This window comes from Falco cherrug, chromosome 8 (assembly GCF_023634085.1).
Source record: "Falco cherrug isolate bFalChe1 chromosome 8, bFalChe1.pri, whole genome shotgun sequence".
Classification (NCBI taxonomy): Eukaryota; Metazoa; Chordata; class Aves; order Falconiformes; family Falconidae; genus Falco; species Falco cherrug.
In genome coordinates, this window is record NC_073704.1 from 55,223,299 (window position 1) to 55,240,029 (window position 16,731).

The 16,731-nt window shown below is 56.4% G+C and overlaps 3 protein-coding genes across 6 annotated transcripts; 2 read left to right on the plus strand and 1 right to left on the minus strand.

Annotated features, from left to right (window-relative positions):
- The first annotated feature begins 33 nt into the window (after positions 1-33).
- On the plus strand, positions 34-8,931 carry LOC106631022 (bromodomain-containing protein 8-like). 2 transcript variants are annotated; one of them, XM_055718642.1, is made up of 7 exons: positions 34-3,030; positions 4,116-4,397; positions 4,789-4,992; positions 6,309-6,454; positions 7,128-7,214; positions 7,652-7,720; positions 8,669-8,931. In XM_055718642.1, exons 3-7 carry the CDS (start codon positions 4,798-4,800, stop codon positions 8,901-8,903), a joined length of 732 nt encoding a protein of 243 aa, XP_055574617.1. In that variant the 5' UTR covers positions 34-3,030; positions 4,116-4,397; positions 4,789-4,797; the 3' UTR covers positions 8,904-8,931. The 2 variants fall into 2 exon arrangements, with proteins under 2 accessions (XP_055574617.1, XP_014133652.2); XM_014278177.3 differs by lacking the exon at positions 34-3,030 and having other exon boundaries at positions 3,051-4,397.
- Positions 8,932-9,437: 506 nt separating this feature from the next.
- Positions 9,438-10,883, plus strand: NHP2 (NHP2 ribonucleoprotein). 2 transcript variants are annotated; one of them, XM_027802096.2, is made up of 4 exons: positions 9,438-9,618; positions 9,700-9,769; positions 9,846-9,951; positions 10,647-10,883. In XM_027802096.2, exons 1-4 carry the CDS (start codon positions 9,468-9,470, stop codon positions 10,761-10,763), a joined length of 444 nt encoding a protein of 147 aa, XP_027657897.1. In that variant the 5' UTR covers positions 9,438-9,467; the 3' UTR covers positions 10,764-10,883. The 2 variants fall into 2 exon arrangements, with proteins under 2 accessions (XP_027657897.1, XP_005437040.1); XM_005436983.4 differs by having other exon boundaries at positions 9,440-9,618; positions 10,678-10,883.
- Positions 10,884-11,260: 377 nt separating this feature from the next.
- N4BP3 (NEDD4 binding protein 3) lies at positions 11,261-16,502 on the minus strand. Of its 2 annotated transcripts, none has more exons than XM_055719370.1 (5): positions 16,347-16,502; positions 14,150-14,593; positions 13,384-13,938; positions 12,893-13,150; positions 11,261-12,666 (listed from the first exon to the last, which is right to left on the minus strand). In XM_055719370.1, the coding sequence occupies exons 2-5, from the start codon at positions 14,561-14,563 to the stop codon at positions 12,094-12,096; spliced, it is 1,800 nt and encodes a 599-aa protein (XP_055575345.1). In that variant the 5' UTR covers positions 14,564-14,593; positions 16,347-16,502; the 3' UTR covers positions 11,261-12,093. The 2 variants fall into 2 exon arrangements, with proteins under 2 accessions (XP_055575345.1, XP_055575346.1); XM_055719371.1 differs by having other exon boundaries at positions 14,150-14,596.
- Between the last annotated feature and the right edge of the window lie 229 nt (positions 16,503-16,731).

The window sequence follows — 16,731 nt, forward strand, 5'->3', positions numbered from 1 at the left end:
AGGTGTGCACACCTGCCTTGAATATCTGCAAATACAACTCTCTTCCAGTCATCAATAGAGCAGGCAAGCATCGCAGAACTTTGACATTAGAGATAATCGATTAATCGTGGGAATGTTGCCTGGTGCTTGGATGGAGGGGAAGATGCCCTGCTTGAGCGTGTGAGATTGTGGCACTGTTGTGATGAAACAGGAGATCTAATTGTGAGAAGTTAAATATTATTGTCTTGTTGGAGCTTTTCCTAAGGCACCGATGTATTGAAATGTACTTTACATTCTTTCCCCAGAGATTTGTCAAGGGTACAGTAGTCTGAGTGAAAATCTGTGATTCCAGCAGCTGTAAGGCATGCCAGTACCTGGTGTCACATCTGAGCTTGTGAACTGTTTCTCTGCTGGAAATTACAGGTCTTTTCCTGAGCAACATGGATGCTTAACTGAGGTGTAAGTTGTCTGTAACAATTTTCAAGGCACCTTATTTTCTGCTCAGATGACCTGTGAGATGAAACTTGCATTATCTTCTGCCCCTATGACCTTCCAGGGGAAAAAAAAAAAAACCCAACCAAACCCACTGTCCTTCCTGATGCTTGTAGTAGCTGGGAGTGGTTTGCACTTCTGTGCAGCTGGTACAGGGTGCAGCTTTCTGACACACAAATTGCAGGAGACTGAGTCACTGGGATTAAGACCAGAGGGATTAAGACCAGAACTCCTGATTTTCACAAGCTTTGTGTTGAAGCTGGTTGTGCCTGCTGTTGAGTCCCATGTATGGCTGGGGTGTATTTCCACCAAGAGTCACTCTACTGATGCTAGAAATGTAGAATCCTTTGGTTTGCTTGCTGATTAACTGTCCTTCACTACTAAAACCAGGAACAGATTCCTGATTTGAATTTTGATGTCCTCAAGGTTCCAGAGATGACATGTTGTTAATTTCATCCTTCAGAAAGTTCTTTGGCTTTCATGTATTTTATGGAATAATTTAAGTTGGGGATAAACTTTTTAGTAGGGCCTGTTGTGATAGGACAAGGGATGATTGTTCTAAGCTAAAAGAGGGTAGGGTAGATTCAGACTAGATATAGGGAAGACATTTTTACTATGAGGGTGGTGAAACAATGGAACAGGTTGCCCAGAGAGGTGGTAGATGCCCCATCCCTGGAAACATCCAAGATTAGGTGCGACAGGGCTCTGAGCAACTGGTCTACTTAAAGATGTCCCTGCTTATTGCAGGGGGGTTGGACTAGATGACCTTCAAAGGTCCCTTCCAACCCAAATCATTCTGTGATTCTATGACTCAGTTGTCCGTTCATCTAGTCCAACCTGCTGCTCAAAGCAGAGCCAGCTTCCAAAGTAGACTGGGTGGCTGGGAGCCTTATCTAGTCAAGTTTTGAAAAATCTCCAAGGATGGAGATTCCCTAACACCTCTGGACAACTTGTTTCAGTGCTTACCTACCCTCATGGAGTGAACATATACCCGTCTGAATTTCATTTGGTGTAACTTGTCATCACTGCCCCTTCTCCTTTCACTGTTGGCCTCTGAGAAGAGTCTGGCTCTGTCTCCTCTGCCCTGTCTTTGTTCATGTTGAATAACCAACATTGCAGCACGTGGGAAGACCTTTATTATGCCCACTAGTAACTTCCTTTCATTATGGAAAGCATCGCTGTTTGTTGCTACCCTTGGTTTTTTCTCTTAACCAGGTATTTTTCTCTAAATGAGCCTTTCCTCTTGTCCCATGACACTTTAATAGCCTTTAATGATGTTTAAGATCTTTAAAAATCTAAGCTACAGTTTTCTCTACAGAGCTCCGTTGACTCTTTCCCAGGTCATCAGCTTATGCTCTGACTACTAATTCTGTTCTTCCTAGTACTTTGTTTTAATCTGTCTAGTACAGAGCTAAGGCTTAGTGTGCTGCATCTCCTGACATCCCTTCTTTTATAACAATCGCCTCTTGCTGTGCTTGTGCTGTGGCTAACTCAAATGACAGGTTACACAGCCTAGGTTTGGTCACATTATATGTAAGATTATTTAGGATTCAGTAGTGAATCCCAACGGGTTCTAAGGTTTGCTCCCTCTCTCAAACTGGTGTAAAACCTTCCCTGTTGACATTTTAATTAGAAACAGTCTCAGACCCATCCCAAGAGAAAGTCTCGTGTGATTTCTGTGGCAACTGCTGATAATGATGATTAATTTGGTTTTCCAACTGGCCCTATTTTCCACTGAAATGTTTGGCACTGATCGTGCGTCATCCCCACTGATCATCTGGCAGCTCTCTGATGTTTTTGATGAGGTTTGTTGTTGTTATTTGCTTTTATGTCTTTAGCAAATTGTTCTCTATTTTTCCTTCTTTTTTTTTTTTTCTGCCTACTTTATTGCAGATTCTACATTTCATTTACTAGAGTTCAGGCTTTTATCATTTTTCTTGTTTTGACATGTAAGTTCCTTTTAAAGGCTGTCTTTTTTATTTCTAACAGCTTTTTCTGGTACCTGCAAGGGTTGCGCAGTGTCTGATCTCTGCAAAGTGAACTAAAACTTTCTAATTTGATAATGATTCCTTGCTGGTGACTTATGGAGCCAACATAATTAAGAACTGTCAGGCAGTTCTTAATTAAAAGTTGAAGTCTGTATAATTTTGTCCTTTATTTTTTGTACAGATTTGGTGTGGAACTAAGCAGTCTAATTTCACTCATCCCACTTGTCTTGCGCTAATGCAGCTGTTCTGCTCTCCGGCATCTTGAGTCTTCCAAGATTTAATAAAACCGAACATAAGGCCGAAGATCTTTTTAATCGATGCTTATGCCCAAGTTCCCTGGGCTTCCTGATTTTAAAATGCTTATCCCTCTCAACTGGAGTACAGAAAGATGATCACAAGTAATTGGATTACTCTAGGCTACGGCTTCTCTGGTCTTCAGCTGAGCTGTGGTGGCTGGTTCTGCATCTGCAGCCAGCTCTGCTGATGGTGCAGGAAAGCGCGTATGGCATGGGGTTACTCTGCAGATGAAATCACAGTTTGCCCAGCTCCTTCAGCTGGAAGCTGAGAGCAGGTAATGTTACCCTTTACCTCATCAAATTTTACCTGTTTTGAAAGAGGTTTCAGAAGGACAGCCTTTCGAATCCTAGCTCTGCTTGTAAGTTCATAAAATAAGCAAACAAGCTTTCTCACCCCAAACCCAATGGATTCATTATTTCTCCCAGTTATGCACCATAAGCTGTATTTGTAGCTGTGCTAGCAGTCCTGAGAATGCAAAAGGAGATCAGTGAGAAAGGTCCTTGTTCAAACCTTTGGAAAAATTAGGTTGTACATAATTAACTGAGAACTCTAAAGACACTGCTAACTAATGCATAGAATTCTCCATAGGTACAGCATCCAGGTAGCTGAGTTCAGTGGCAAGATATAGATTTTTCTAACAGCCTTTACTGTTGTTGCTGTGGCTCTGCAGGCAGTTCCCCAGACTTGGAGAAATCATAGTGGACTTGTGCAGTAGAAGACACTTAGGCATGGACTAATGAACAGAGATTAATTGAATGGTTTCTTCCTTCTTACAAGAATGCTAACTTACATTTTCTGAAGTGTGGAGAACTGTCCCCTGTCAGTGTGTGACTGTGTGTGGTTATACAGCCAGCTAAATCACATCTGTCACTTTCAAAACAAAATGTCTGTAAGGTTTGTAGTAAGTTACAGTATAAAAAGTTCTCAGGGGGCAGCAAAGGGAATTGCAGTGACTTGTCCTTGGAGTCACTCATGCATAACTGTCAGCAGCTCAGGAGTCCCAGCATGACTTGGTTTGAGCTCGCTGCTGGATGCCTTTGGCTCCTTAAACATGTAGCAGCTGGCAAAGCCACATGCTCCTACCAGCTCTGCATCCCCTAAGCACAGTAACCAACCAACCCCTGTGCAAGGGGAGAGCACAGCAAAAGCACCAGAAAACCTGAAATTCAGTTGCTCTGAAATGGCAGTTTGTGTTGCAAAGCTGCAGCCCTGCCACACACTGTGTGGGCTCAGGTGTAGGCTGCTCACCTCACAGAGTCTTCCCGTGTTTTTGCTCTCTGAGCATGTCAGGAAGCAAGCTGAGCTTTGCAGTCCTGGATCAGGGTACAAAGAAATTTCTGTCTCTCTCTTTATTTGCAGGTGGACCGTGCCTCTGTGTGGTGGGAGCCTGAGACGGAGTCTCCCAGCAAGTCAGAGAACAGTGACTTCCAGTCTCTTCTCAGCTGGAATTCAAGCTTGGATCTGGATCTGGGGAGCTGGAGGAATACTGAAGAGGTGGCCCTGGGGAACCTAGAGGAGAGCGGCCAAGAAGCAGACTGTGAGCTGGAGTTCAATGAGCCTCTTCGGGAGGATGATAGTGAAGACTACCAAAAGGAAGAGAGGCCATGTGAAGACAACAGTCTGCTCCAGTTCTTCTCAGAGGTAGGGCTGTTTGGATGACAGGAAGGTGGGTGGCATAGGTCAGGCCCTCCCGAAACATTAGGTTTTCAGGGCCTCCACCATCCCTACACACACACAGTCTGGGGGAGGAGCAGATGCCTTGAGTTCATTTGCTCCCTGTCCCAAGCCTAGTCCTTCCTCCCATTTAAAGCTGGCATTGCAATCTGGCAGCTGCTTTGCCAAAACACAGCTCACCCTAAAGCACAGAGATGTCAGTGTACTGACACTGTAATAATAACACAGGGCTTCATCAGAAGATTTTGCAGGGATTCCTAAAAATGGAAAGGCATTCGTGAGTGAATGCAAAAATAGCATCTGTGCTGTTTATTTCTGCTCCCTTCACAGTCCGAAGCAATAAATCTCTGTGTTGCAGGTAACCCAAATGATGGAACCTCTCCGCATCAGCAGCACAGAGTCACCACAAACTCCGCGAGATTATTGTGGCTCTGTGAAGCGGGGTGATGGGGAAGATGTGAGGTGCCAGGAAAAGACCACAGGAATATCAGCCACAGGAGCAAAAGCAAGTCAACTACACATCCTGGCAAAAGATGAGAAAGAACACTTCCTGGAAAGAGAGGTAGGGGAGAGGTGGTCATAAGAGAGCCTCTGGTCTGGGATGAGAGACAAGAGAATGCAGAAAATCTGATCTAGGAGAGATGGGGAAATCCCAGGTTCTGAGTGGGGAGACAGGGACATGGAGGAGACAGCTGGGAGGGGAATGCAAAAGAAATGTATGAGGCAAAGGATGTTTTTTTAATGTATGGATATGTATCTTTATGAACAGGAAGCTGGTTACAGATCAAACCCTCAGTTGCGAGTTGGAGGAATTGCTCCTTGGCAGTGTAAAGGTGACTCATGAGAGCTGGCAGTCTGCTCTCAGGTTTAAGGCAAGACTGGAATACTTGCCTTGTTCTAATTGCTGTGTTATACAGCACGCAGCTTGGCTGGTTTCAGGCCCACGTGGCTGTGATAGCAATAACCATCTGCCCTAGAGACCATCACGTCTTGGAAGCAGGCACTGTCTAGCCTGGTTTGCATCAGTTCTGTGTCTAGGGGGCTGTGGGTTCCCACCAGCCTGCAAGGTGTTGCTGGAGCAGGTAACACAGCAGTGGAAGAACAGTGCCATTTTTCCACACTCACATTTGTTCCCTTGCAAACTTAGACGCTGGAGACAGAAATAACTTTAAGGGTTCTTGCATTTCCCCAGTTCAGCCAGGATGGTGTTATTCTCAGCAGTTCCCTTGCGGTTCTCCGAGTGGTCAAAGCCAAGACACAGCACAGTGTCCACTTTCTTCCGGAGTCTGCTCCATGCTTCAGATCTGTTGAGGATTCTCAGGTGCCTCTGCACATAATCCCACTTCTGGACTCCAGAAAGCCTCTCTCCCTGCACCTGTCACTCTGCATTTTATTAGCAAATCACTACAACAATAGCAACACTCTCCTTCCTGGCTGAGTATGTTCTTTGTCATAATCATGTGGGAGTTTGTAAGGAAACAACCTTGTTGCACTCTAGGGAATACCACTATCTGTGTCTTGAGCTTTAACAAGCCTGAGGCAGTCTTATCTCAGCTCCTCTGAGCCCTCTCTACATCCATGGCTTTTCCCAGAAAAGCAGACACAACACTGGGCACCAGCCAGCTCCACAGTGTCTGTATTAGCCAGAGGTGGTTATGATCCAAAAGATCAGAGCCAGCTGCTACCGAAGTGGTGGGCAGCACAGCGAAGGTCTGAATATGGTCAGACAACATCCTTCAGAATAACAAGAGAGCGAGCTAGCTCCCAGCTGAGACTGGATGCAGTGAAGGGATGTGCAGCAAGCTGGCTTCTACATAAAGGATTCAGGCAATGGGCTGCCATTTTAGACAAATCTTCCTTTTCCTCTGTGTTCTTCAGGACAAGACTCAGGAGACTCCCAGAGAACAAGCTTTAGGTGAGCTGCATCCACAGGAGATGAGTAATCAGGCCCATGGTCAAGATGACAGTGATAGCACCTCTGCAGCCCCCGTGCAGGCCTCTCCAAGCCCTGCCAACATGCAGCTGTAAGTAGTTCCTTCTACTCTCTTGCAGGCACAGCAGAACAAAGTTGTTGCCCTTGTCTCACATGAGAACGAGTGTATGGCACAAGTCACTTCCAGGAAGGTGAGATAGGCAAGGAGATCAGGAGAGGGGGAGGTAATTTGTGCTATTTCTGTGAATCTGCCAGCATTTTTGGGCATTGATCCTAGTAAGTGAGAAGAGTAGAGATTAAATAGAAAATACATGTTTCCTCAAGGCAGCTAGGCCTTGTGTGAGCTGGGCATCGTGCTTTGTCAAGCTATGTCCAGTCCAGCTCCTAGGAGAGGCATTACCAGCCCCCTTTAGGCAGATGCAAACATGTCAATCACACGCAGCCTCTGCCATATGTGTGATCACCTGGGCTGCCTCCCAAAGGAAAACTGTGGGGGTTTGGAATGAGAAACTGAATAAAAACCACCTTAGTAAAGTTCTAAACTTCAGAGTAGCGTGAGTTTTTCTATCCAATTTGATCCAGCCCTTTAGAGCTGCTCAGCTCTTGTTTCTACCTATTGCCCTGCATCTTCCTGCATTCTGGATGTTTAGTTGTGCATTCAGATGCAGAAAGCTTCCACCATCCCAGCATTGCTGCATCCCAGCAGCACTGCCACCTCCACTTTGTCTCATGTGTGATGATCTGGCAATATATTCCCTCCACAGGGTGCAGCTGAATTGGGATAACCCTGTGCAGCATTTGCTCTTCAAAAGAACTTTCCTGTCCATTTGGAAGATGATAGCCAGTCACAGGTATATGGGGGCAAAGTGTTGGATTGACATGGCTCCTGAACACATTGCCCGGAGTTCCAGCTCCTGTGTCATGAGGCCTTGTCCTCCCCTCCACAACAGCTGCCACAAGCTGGCTTGTCTCTCCATGGCTTTGCTTCTGGCTGTCCTTGCAGCAAGAACAGCTGCACGCTGCAGAGCTGGAGAGAATACTGCATATTTCTTTCCTCTGCTTAACATGGCAGAGCCCAAGTGTTGCTTCCTACACAGCCGGTACAGCCAGCTTCAGTGAGGGGCTCAGCCCCCTCCCATGCTGAGTCACGCCAGCCACCAAATACTGGCTGTTGCTAATCAGCCGTGGCCCTCTCAGCGAGCGGGGAGAGGTAGGCACTGCTCCATGTTGCAGTGCTGGCTTTGGTGGAGAGGTGGACAGATGTCATTCCTTGTGCTTGTTCCTGTAGGTACAGTGGCCCATTCCTGAAGGCAGTATCAGAGAAACAGGCCCCTGGATACAGGGATGTGGTAAAGAGGTGAGTTTGTGGAGGAAGCACTTGCTAGCTGATTTCTCTCCATTTTTTCTGTCTTCCCTGGTTTCCAAAGGACCAGTGGGATGGTTTCCTCGTTCCTTTTCCCAAGTCTGGCTGTCACCAGCATCTCCCGTTGATGTGTTAAAACTCCCTTCCAGGTGATTAGAACCTGGAAGCTTGCACTGACTCTGGAGCTGATGGGAATTGTGCCTGCCCTTAGCCAGCATTGTATGGCTGACTTTCTCCAGGCACAGCTGTAAGGCCTGTCTGAGCAGCGGATTCAGCTTCTGCAGCTGAACAGCCTCTTCTCCCCATCTTGGAAGCGTGTGCCTAAGTCGATACCCTCTCCTCATCCACCGCTTGCTGCCCAAATGTTTTACTCTCAGTGGAGAAGTGGGTCATATTTCCCAGAGAGATTAAGGGCATTTTTGAGAGCTGAATCATACTCTATTCTGGTCACAGTTGTGCTCTCTGCAGCCATTCATTTTCTCATTCTGTCAAAATAAGGGAAGTAATATTTATTGTCCGTCATGTTCCCCTTATCAGCACTGCTATTTTTGCTAGTGGCACCATTTGATTTTAAGGGGTTTTAATAGATACCTATTTTAGTAACTTTTCTTTCTCCACTAAGACCTGGACTGACTTCATGAATAACTAGAACTGCTCTGCTTGCCTTCTCTGGAGCTCAACATCAGATTTCTTTTAGAGGTGACTGCTAATGACCTGCCAAGTTGATTGGATAGCAAGTGCTGCATTGGCTAAACTTACTTTTGTCTGACTTAGAATAAAAACATTTCTCACTCCCCTTCTTTGTCCTGAACAATAAAATTGATTGAAAATAGCTATGCTTTCAGGGCCATGCTGGAACAAGTGTAAGCACATTCCTGCAGAGCCTGAAGAATGCCTGGCCCTGGGTTGCAATTTGATTCTCCTCCTTTCCATCTTTTTTAGACCCATGGATTTAACCAGCATAAAGAGAAGACTGTCAAAGGGACACATTAAGTCTGTGATCCAGTTCCAGCGTGACCTCATGCTCATGTTCCAGAACGCGATGATGTACAACAGCTTCAACCACCACGTGCACCACATGGCTGTGGAGATGCAGCAAGATGTCTTGGAGCAGCTGCAGATGTTGTGTGAAGCCCTCCTGTGCTCCAGGGGCAGGCTGGGGCTGGGGAGGAGATAATACACCACACCTGAGGCCTGGCTCTTTCGGAGCAGTGTTGTCTCCCTGGCTCAGGCGCCTGCTGGGGCGCAGGGGGTGTGCGGGCAGTGCAGCCATGGCCCTTGGCAGAGCTGGTTGTCCCTCGGTGGTGCCTGCTAGGCAGATGGGATGAGGAACACAGCGGTTCCTGGGAGGGCCACCAGGAGAGAAACCTCCTCGCTTCCCTGGGAAGGCCGCGGCGCAGCCCTGACGTGCGGGAAGGCCCTTGGGATGAAGGAAAGGGGTTAACGCCGCCGTCTGTGACCAGCTGGGGCGAGCCGGAGCCCGGCTGTGCGCACCCAGGCTGCGGCTGACCCCGCTGCCCGCCCCGCAGCGACGGCCCCTGCTGGCTCCTTGTCCCACGTGTGTGACGGTGGCCGGAGGGGGCGGGGGCGGTCCGAGGGCTGGGGTGTGCTGCTCGCTATTGGCCGGCGCCGGGGGCCGGCAGCGCCCGGGGCGTTGCCGATTGGCTGGCGAAGAGCCGGGAGCTGTCAGTCCCGCCTGGCGGGCTGCACATGTCCCGGAAACGGAAGTGGCGGCGCGGCCATGGCGCGGGAGAAGCACCCAGAGGCGGCAGCGGAGGCGGAGAGAACGCCTGAGCGTTCGTACCAGGAGCAGCTGGATTTCCTGAACCCCATCGCCCGGCCGCTCGCCTCCCGCAAGCTGACGCGCAAGCTCTACAAGTGTATCAGGAAAGGTGTGGCCGGTAGCGGGACCGGGGCATGGCGGGGGCTGGGCCGCGGCGGAGCAGCCCCCTCACAGTGTGGTTCTCTTGCAGCGGCCAAGCACAAGAAGATCCGCCGCGGTGTGAAGGAGGTCCAGAAGTTCATCAACAAGGGCGAGAAGGGGTAAGCGCTGCCCTGGCCCCACTGCCCCAGCTCAGCCCGGCCTGGCCCTGCTGCTGACACGGGCTTTCCCCTTCAGGATCACAGTGCTGGCCGGCGACACGCTGCCTATCGATGTGTACTGCCACATCCCCATCATGTGCGAGGACAGGAGCATCCCCTACGCATACGTCCCTTCCAAATCGGTAAGGGGCTGCGGCTGCACAGCCGGGAGGAGCCAGCCCCAGTGAGTGGGAGCCCGGTGGCAGCGCCCGGTCCAGGTAGTGCCTGGAGCCTTCCTGGGGAGGTGCAAATCCAGTGCCTGAGCAAAGCACCCGGTGCTTGTCTGTGGCCAGGGCCCGAGAGAGATAAACGGTCATGGCACAGATGTAGGAGTGTTGCACTATGGGACCACAGAACTGTTTGCTGTAATCGAGTCCCAGCCACACCTGGGGATGGGAGCTCTCTGGGACAGAACCAAAGTGTGGTTTCCCCCCCCTTGGCTCTGCATTGGGACCTGGCTGCTTGCAGCAATGAGACACTGGCCAAAGTGTGGGGTTGGTGGGGCATACTCCCCTTCATAGACTGGAAGTTGGGGGTAGGGATGTGTCTTTGGGACTAAACCCCAGACACGGGTGGCTCTGCAGAGCCTGGCTGCCCACTCTGAGGAAGGAGAATGGTGTGTGAGACTAGCGCCAGCCCCTCCTGGCATGTGCCACCCCAGCACTTTGCTTCTGGGATGTAGGAGCTGAGCTGGGAGAACGGTTCTTAAATCCAGCATAAATCTGGAGGGCTTGGGTTTGAAGGGCTGGCAGTCATCTTCCCTGCATGAGGCCAGGGCATGAAGTGTGTTGGCTGAGTGTCCAGCTTCTCACCTCGGGGGGGATATGGCATCCCCCAGCCTCCCCCATGGCCTTGGACTGTTCCCACAGGACCTGGGAGCCGCAGCTGGCTCGAAGCGCCCAACCTGTGTTATCATGATCAAGCCCCACGAGGAGTACCAGGAGACCTACGATGAGTGCCTGGAGGAGGTGGAGGCCCTTCCCCTGCCGCTGTGAAGAGCCGGGAACGGGCCGTGCCCCGCGGGACGGTGGCGGGGGGCGCTGTGGGGCGAATAAAGGCGTTTGTGGGGGTTGAAGACGCGGTCCTGGTGCTGTGTGGTGGGGGGGACGTCGCGCCGCCAGGGGGCGCTGCGCCGCGGGGGGGTGCCGGGAGAGACCACTCCCGCCGCGGGGGGGTGCACAGACGGGGCTGGGCGGACCACGCGCGGCGGGGGGGGTGGGGGGTGGTGTCTCCCGTGGTGAAACCATGGCGGGGGGGCCACGGCCCATCCCGACGGCAGCGCCCCAGGAGCCGGTCCGTCCGCCCCCGCGGGGCCCGGCCCTGCCGTGACTCAGCCCGCTGCAACGCCCCAGCCGGTTGTTCCGCCGGGCCGGGCCCGCACACCCGCCTGGCCTGGCTGGGGGCCGCCGGCACCCCCCGCCCGCTGGAGGAAAGCGAAGGCTGAGGCCGGAAGAACGAAATGCGGGTTTATTGCAGGAAAGGCCGCGGAGAGCCGGGCTGGGCCTCCCTCCTAGGAGAGGGCATGTGGGGATACCCCAGCCCCTGCCCAGACTGGGGAGCATCCCTGCCTGCATGCCCCCACCTCACCCCTCCCCCGCAGGCCTCCCAGCATGGCAGGGCACCAGGTTCCCGTCCCTCACACAAGGCACTCACCCCCCACTCGCTCCCCCCAGGGAAGCTGCGTTAACCGCCCTCTGCTGCAGCACAGCCCCAGCGCTGGTGGGTGACACAGAAAGCCACCAGAGGTGCTGGGACAGCTGCTCCCCTCAGCAGTCCCAGCACTTGCCAGGCTTTCCTCCTCTGCCTTCCCAGTGGCACCAACACGAACCAGTGCAGGCACAGGGCACTGCAGGTCTGGGGCCCTGCTGGCACTGCGGCAGCTGGAAGCTCCCCAGCAAGGCAGTGGGGCTGGGGACAGGGCTTGGGCCTCTCCTTAGCAAGACACTAAGTTACTGGTTGTAGGGAACAGGGCGGCAGAGCAGGAGGGACAGGGAATGGCTGACAGGGCGCTTGGTTTCTGCCCCTAAGGGAGAAGGAATCACAGGGCAAACGCTCCTGGAGTCAGAGCACAGGGCACATGCAAGACCCCGACCCTGGCACGGATGACCCTCCCCCTCGGACACTCTCCCCCCCCAGAAGGGCCTGAAACACTGCAAGAAGGAAAAGCTCCCTTGTCGCAACCAGTCCCTCACCCCAGGGCAGCGCCGAGCGGCCGGTCCTTGTGCAGACCCTGAGATCGTCCTGTTGCAGCAGCAAGAGACCTTCCCCCTTCACAGTCCCACCGGTCAGATCTTTGAGGATTCCACCCGCTCGATCCATGGCGAGTCGGCCCCGACATCCCTGGGCTCTGATCGCAGCTGCCGCAGCTCCCGCTCCAGCGCCTGGCTCCTGTGGTACATCTCCATGTAGCTGGCCTGGAGCTCCCGCTGATACCGCAGCACCTTCTCCTTCTCCTCCTGCCAGGTTTTCCTCTCCAGCTCAAAGTTCACAGCCTGCAGCTGGCCCTGGCGCCGCTCCCGCAGCAGCTCTGCCCACAGCCACTCCACCTGCCGTTCCAGGGGCTCCGCCGTGTCACTGTGAAGGCCCCGGCACTTGGAGTCATCAGTTTCGCAGCCGGGGAAATCCTGGCATGCCGGCATGGGGTCATCGCCCAGCGGCAGCGAGGCACCAGGCTCCGGGGGACTCTGGAAGGAGTCTGCCAGTTGTGCCAGCTGGGAGTCCCTGGCCTGGACCTCCGCCTTGGCCTCCCGCAGCTGCGTCTTCAGGCTGAAGATCTCACTCAGCTTCTGAGCCATCTCCTCCTGGGTGTCCCGGAGCTGCTGCTTCAGCAGGGAGATCTCCGCTGCCTTCTGGCACACCTGCAGGGCACAGGCAAGCACTGAGGAAGGGCTGGGGGAACAGGAGCCTAGGGGTGGCAGCACCCCAGAAGGTCACCACAGCACCCCGGGGAAACCATGAGCATCACACCTGGGTCACCACTGCCTGTCCTCTGGCCACAAGTGACACCAGAGCAGGGAACCGCTGCCCCGGTCCTGGCTTCATGGCCAGGAGGGTGGCAACAGGGAGGGCAGGAAGGGGACTCACCTCCCATTTGGTGTCCTCCAACTTGGGGCTGACACGCTCACCCTGGGGCTGCCGGAGCTTGGGATCCTCACACTGGCACTGCTGCATGCTCAGCTCCTCCTGCAGCCGCTTCTTCTCCTGCTGCGCCTTGTAGAGCTGCAGCTGCAGTGCCCGCTGCCCACGCTGCGCCTGCTGCGTCACCTGCTGCAGCCGGGCCATGTACATCTGCTTCAGATCCTCCAGCTCATCCAGCCATAGCCGCTGCTTGTCCTCAAACGCCTGCCAGCACAGGTGAACGCTGGTGAGGGTCTGTAGCCTGCCTCTGTACGGGGCAGCCCCAGGGAGGGATCCCAAAAGGTCTCATGATGTTGAGTCCTTCTACACTTGGACATTCCCAGCCCACCACCCACCATAGCAGGACACCACCTCCTTCGTTGCTCCTTCCACCCAGGCACCGCTGCCCTACACCCCTTGCCTGAGGCACCCAGCAGAGCTCCAGCCCCACAGCTCACCTGTGTGAAGGGGTCTTCGGTCTCGCTAAGGCTCCTCTTGAGCTGCCGCAGCTCTCCTCCCGTCTCCTGCAGCCGGTCCTCCAGCTGCTTCACCGCATCCTCCAGTGAGTAGGTGAACTCGTAGGGTGGCGGTGGCTCACCGGGGCTCTGCAGCCGGCTCAGCGTGGCCATGCTTTTGCAGGACAGGGGCACCTTCTCTGGGGCCAGGGTGTCCCTGGGGCTCCGGGAAACCCTATCCAAGGAGCCCCCAATGTGGTTGATGTGGCCCATAGAGGCGCTGAACTGACTCTGGGCAGGCTTGAGGCGGGAGCCATAGGAAGGGAAACTCTGGATGGAGTTGTGGCTGGAGTCGGAGGCCTCATCCAGGCTGATGGCATGGAGCAGGTGGGTGCGCAGTGGGCCATGCTGCGAAGCTGCTGTGCTGCTCTGTGACAGCAGCGTGTGCAGGCTCCCATTGCTCTTGGACAGCTTCTGCCCCTTGGAGGAGGACAGGCCCTGCATGGAGACCAGCCCCTTCCCAGCCACTGCCTTGAAGGCTGAAGGCCTGATGCGGCACTGAAAAGAGCAGGGTCAGGATGAGCTCAACAGCCCCACCAGCACACACCAGCACCTGGAGCCAGGGAGAACCCACTTGCTCCCAGCCCCATACCCCTGGGCATCCTCAAATCCCCACATCCCATCCCAGGCCACAGACTGTTACGCTCTAGCTCCACCCTCTCACAGAGCGGGATGTATATCAGGGCCGGCATGGAGCCCACAGCCTCACCTTGTCGAAGCGGCCCCTCTCGGGCAGAGAGCTCTTGGAGAAGTCGGCCCCGCGGTGATGCTCCCGGGAGCAGCGCTCAGGGGACCGGTTCTCACGGTCACTCTCATAGTCCCGCTTGTAGCAGGCACCCGACGCCTGGTGCTTCCGCTCCGACCGCGTCTCCTTCTTGGCCCCATGCAGGTAGCCAAAGAGCTCCCGCTGGCTCGGCCCCTTGCGCAGCAAACCGTCAGGCTGCCGAAGCCCCCGCGAGCCCCCCAGCGGGGCCCGCAGCTCCAGGGGGGACAGATCCTGCTTCTCCACCAGGCTGCCCACGCTGCCCATGCTGCCAACAACGCCGATGGGCTCTGAGGAGAGGTAGGTGCTGAGGATGCGGGTGTCAGGCTCACAGGTCACAGGACCCTGTGCTGCTGCCATGGAGGATTAGAGAAAAGCCCAGTACCAGCACTGCTGAAGGAGAGACAAAGTCAGCGACGCCAGGCAGCCGGGACTTCGAGCACCCCAGCACCCCCTTTCCCAGCCAGCCCCGAAGGCTGACCTGGGCTCGTGGCGCCGGGAGAGACCTGCCAGGTCCCAGGCAGCCGCCCAGGGGATTTGGGAGCAAAGCGAGCCGGGGCTCCCCCCTGCCACCCCCCCCCATGGCAGAGCTCCCTCCCACACCCAGCCCCACCTCCCGCCCGCGGCCGGGGCCGCCACCACAGAAACAGGCACCTGCCGCCCGGCTGGGCGAGTTCGGGAGCCGGCAGCACCTGCCCAGGCCTGGCGCCAGCCCCGGCCCAGCAGCACGGAGCCACCCCGCCGGGACCTCGGGCTCCGGGCACCCTCTGGAAACCTCCCCAAAGCGACCCTGGGGGTGCCCAGCGCCAGGCTCATCGGTTCGGCCTCCCCAGGGTGCGCAGGGGCCAGGCACCCCTCCAGCCCCACGGGGACGCTTCCCGCATGGCACAGGCTCCCACCCCACGCAGGGTGAGCTCCCCAGCCCCCCTCACGGTCCCGCTCCCTCTGCGGTCCCGCTCCCTCTGCGGGCGCTCCCAGCCCGGCACCAGGCAGGGACGAGGCGGCCGCAGCCCCTCCACTGTGTGCGTGCGGGGGATGCTGTCACCGGACATGGCTGGAAGGGGCAGGATGCGGACGGGACAATGCAGCTTCCTGCGCAGGTGGCTGCGGGAGGAAGGACGTGTGAGGATGGATGCCTTCGGCCTCAGCTCCGGCCCAGAGCTGGGGAAGGGGACGATGACCTTCAGAGGCCGCTCCGGCGGAGGGGACAGGGCGAGCGTGGCAGGGGGGAGGTAGAGCCCCCGCTGCGGCTCCCGGCCCGGGTTACACCCAGGAAGCTGCCCTGGTTCTCAGCACCACGCACCGGGTAAACAAACACCCGCTTTTAATTGCTGCCACGCACAAACCTGTCTGACAGCTCCCGGCCTGCGCTGTCACCTCCCTCCGCAAGCCCAGCACCTGCTCCAGGCATCGGCACCCCGCGAAGGGCAGCAGGGATGGACCCTCTGGGAGGGTGCGGGCTGCCTGAGGTGCCACCGGGCGCGCGCGGGGATGGGGGACACGGATGTTCCCCATAGGGGGAAGCTCACGGCATCCAGCCCCCGGTACCGGGGCGTCCGCCGGGAGCAGCTCGGCCGAGCCCCGCAGCGGCTCCTCCCGGCGCTGGCGGCCGAGGAAGTAGGTCAGGCTGGGGGAGGTCTGGGAAACGCCGCGGGAGCCCGGAGGTGTCCTGCCTGCGGCGGGGAGGTGTCACCCCCGCGGCGGCAAAACACCGGTCTGGCCAGCCCGGCTCCTTCCCGGGGTGGCGGCCGCGATCTGGTCCCAGCCCCGGCCGTGCCCCCTCCGAGCCCTGCCCGGCCAGGACACGGCCACAGACCCAGCCCCGTCCCCCCGGGCGCGAACCGGGGGGCGGCGGTCGCGGGGGACCCGCCTGCACCCCCTGCGCACCCCACCGAGCCCGGCCGGAATTTCCGGCGCGGAGCGGGCGGAGGGGGAGGTCGGTCGCCGGGGCCGGGCCCGGCCGAGCGCGCTGCAGCCCGGGACAAAGCACCGCGCGGCGGAGAGCACCGGGGGCGGGGAGGGGAGGGAAGTGCTGCACCGGGGCGCACCGGGAGGCGCATCGGAGTTCCCCGGGAGGCGCAGCGGGAAGCGCACCGGGAAACGCACCGGGGCTCCCCGGGAGGCGCACCGGGCCCGCACTCACCATGCCGGCGGCGCTGCGCTCCCGCTCGGCTCCTCTCCCCGCTCCTTCCCTCGCCGTGTTTGAACGCGCCCCTCGGCCGCGGCGGCGCGGGCAGCGGGCGGAGCCGGCACCGGCAAATCGCGGCGCGGAGGCGGGCGGCGGCGGCGGCGCGGGGAGGGCGGGGCGGGGCGGGGGGAGGAGCAGGAAGGGGGCGGCCCGGCCGTGCCCCCCGGCGGGGCGGGGCGGGGCCCGGGGCGGGCCGGGTGCGCGCAGCGCCGAGCGCCCCTTGCGCAAATCCCCAGCGCGGAGGAGATACCCCCCTGCGCCCGCAATCCCCTGGGCTACGGCCCCGGGACCGCCGCCGGCGGCTCCAGCCGGCCCCCGGTGGCCGTCATGGTGGCGGGGG

Coding starts and splice junctions, on each gene's coding strand:
- N4BP3 (XM_055719370.1), bottom strand. CDS start 14,563: ATGGCAGCAGCACAGGGTCCTGTGACCTGTGAGCCTGACACCCGCATC. Junction 13,151..13,383: donor CCGAAGACCCCTTCACACAG/GTGAGCTGTGGG, acceptor CTGTGCTGGCAG/GCGTTTGAGGACAAGCAGCG. Junction 12,667..12,892: donor TGGAGGACACCAAATGGGAG/GTGAGTCCCCTT, acceptor TGTGCCCTGCAG/GTGTGCCAGAAGGCAGCGGA.
- LOC106631022 (XM_055718642.1), top strand. CDS start 4,798: ATGATGGAACCTCTCCGCATCAGCAGCACAGAGTCACCACAAACTCCG. Junction 6,455..7,127: donor AGCCCTGCCAACATGCAGCT/GTAAGTAGTTCC, acceptor TTCCCTCCACAG/GGTGCAGCTGAATTGGGATA. Junction 7,721..8,668: donor TACAGGGATGTGGTAAAGAG/GTGAGTTTGTGG, acceptor CATCTTTTTTAG/ACCCATGGATTTAACCAGCA.
- NHP2 (XM_005436983.4), top strand. CDS start 9,468: ATGGCGCGGGAGAAGCACCCAGAGGCGGCAGCGGAGGCGGAGAGAACG. Junction 9,770..9,845: donor ATCAACAAGGGCGAGAAGGG/GTAAGCGCTGCC, acceptor TTTCCCCTTCAG/GATCACAGTGCTGGCCGGCG. Junction 9,952..10,677: donor CATACGTCCCTTCCAAATCG/GTAAGGGGCTGC, acceptor CTGTTCCCACAG/GACCTGGGAGCCGCAGCTGG.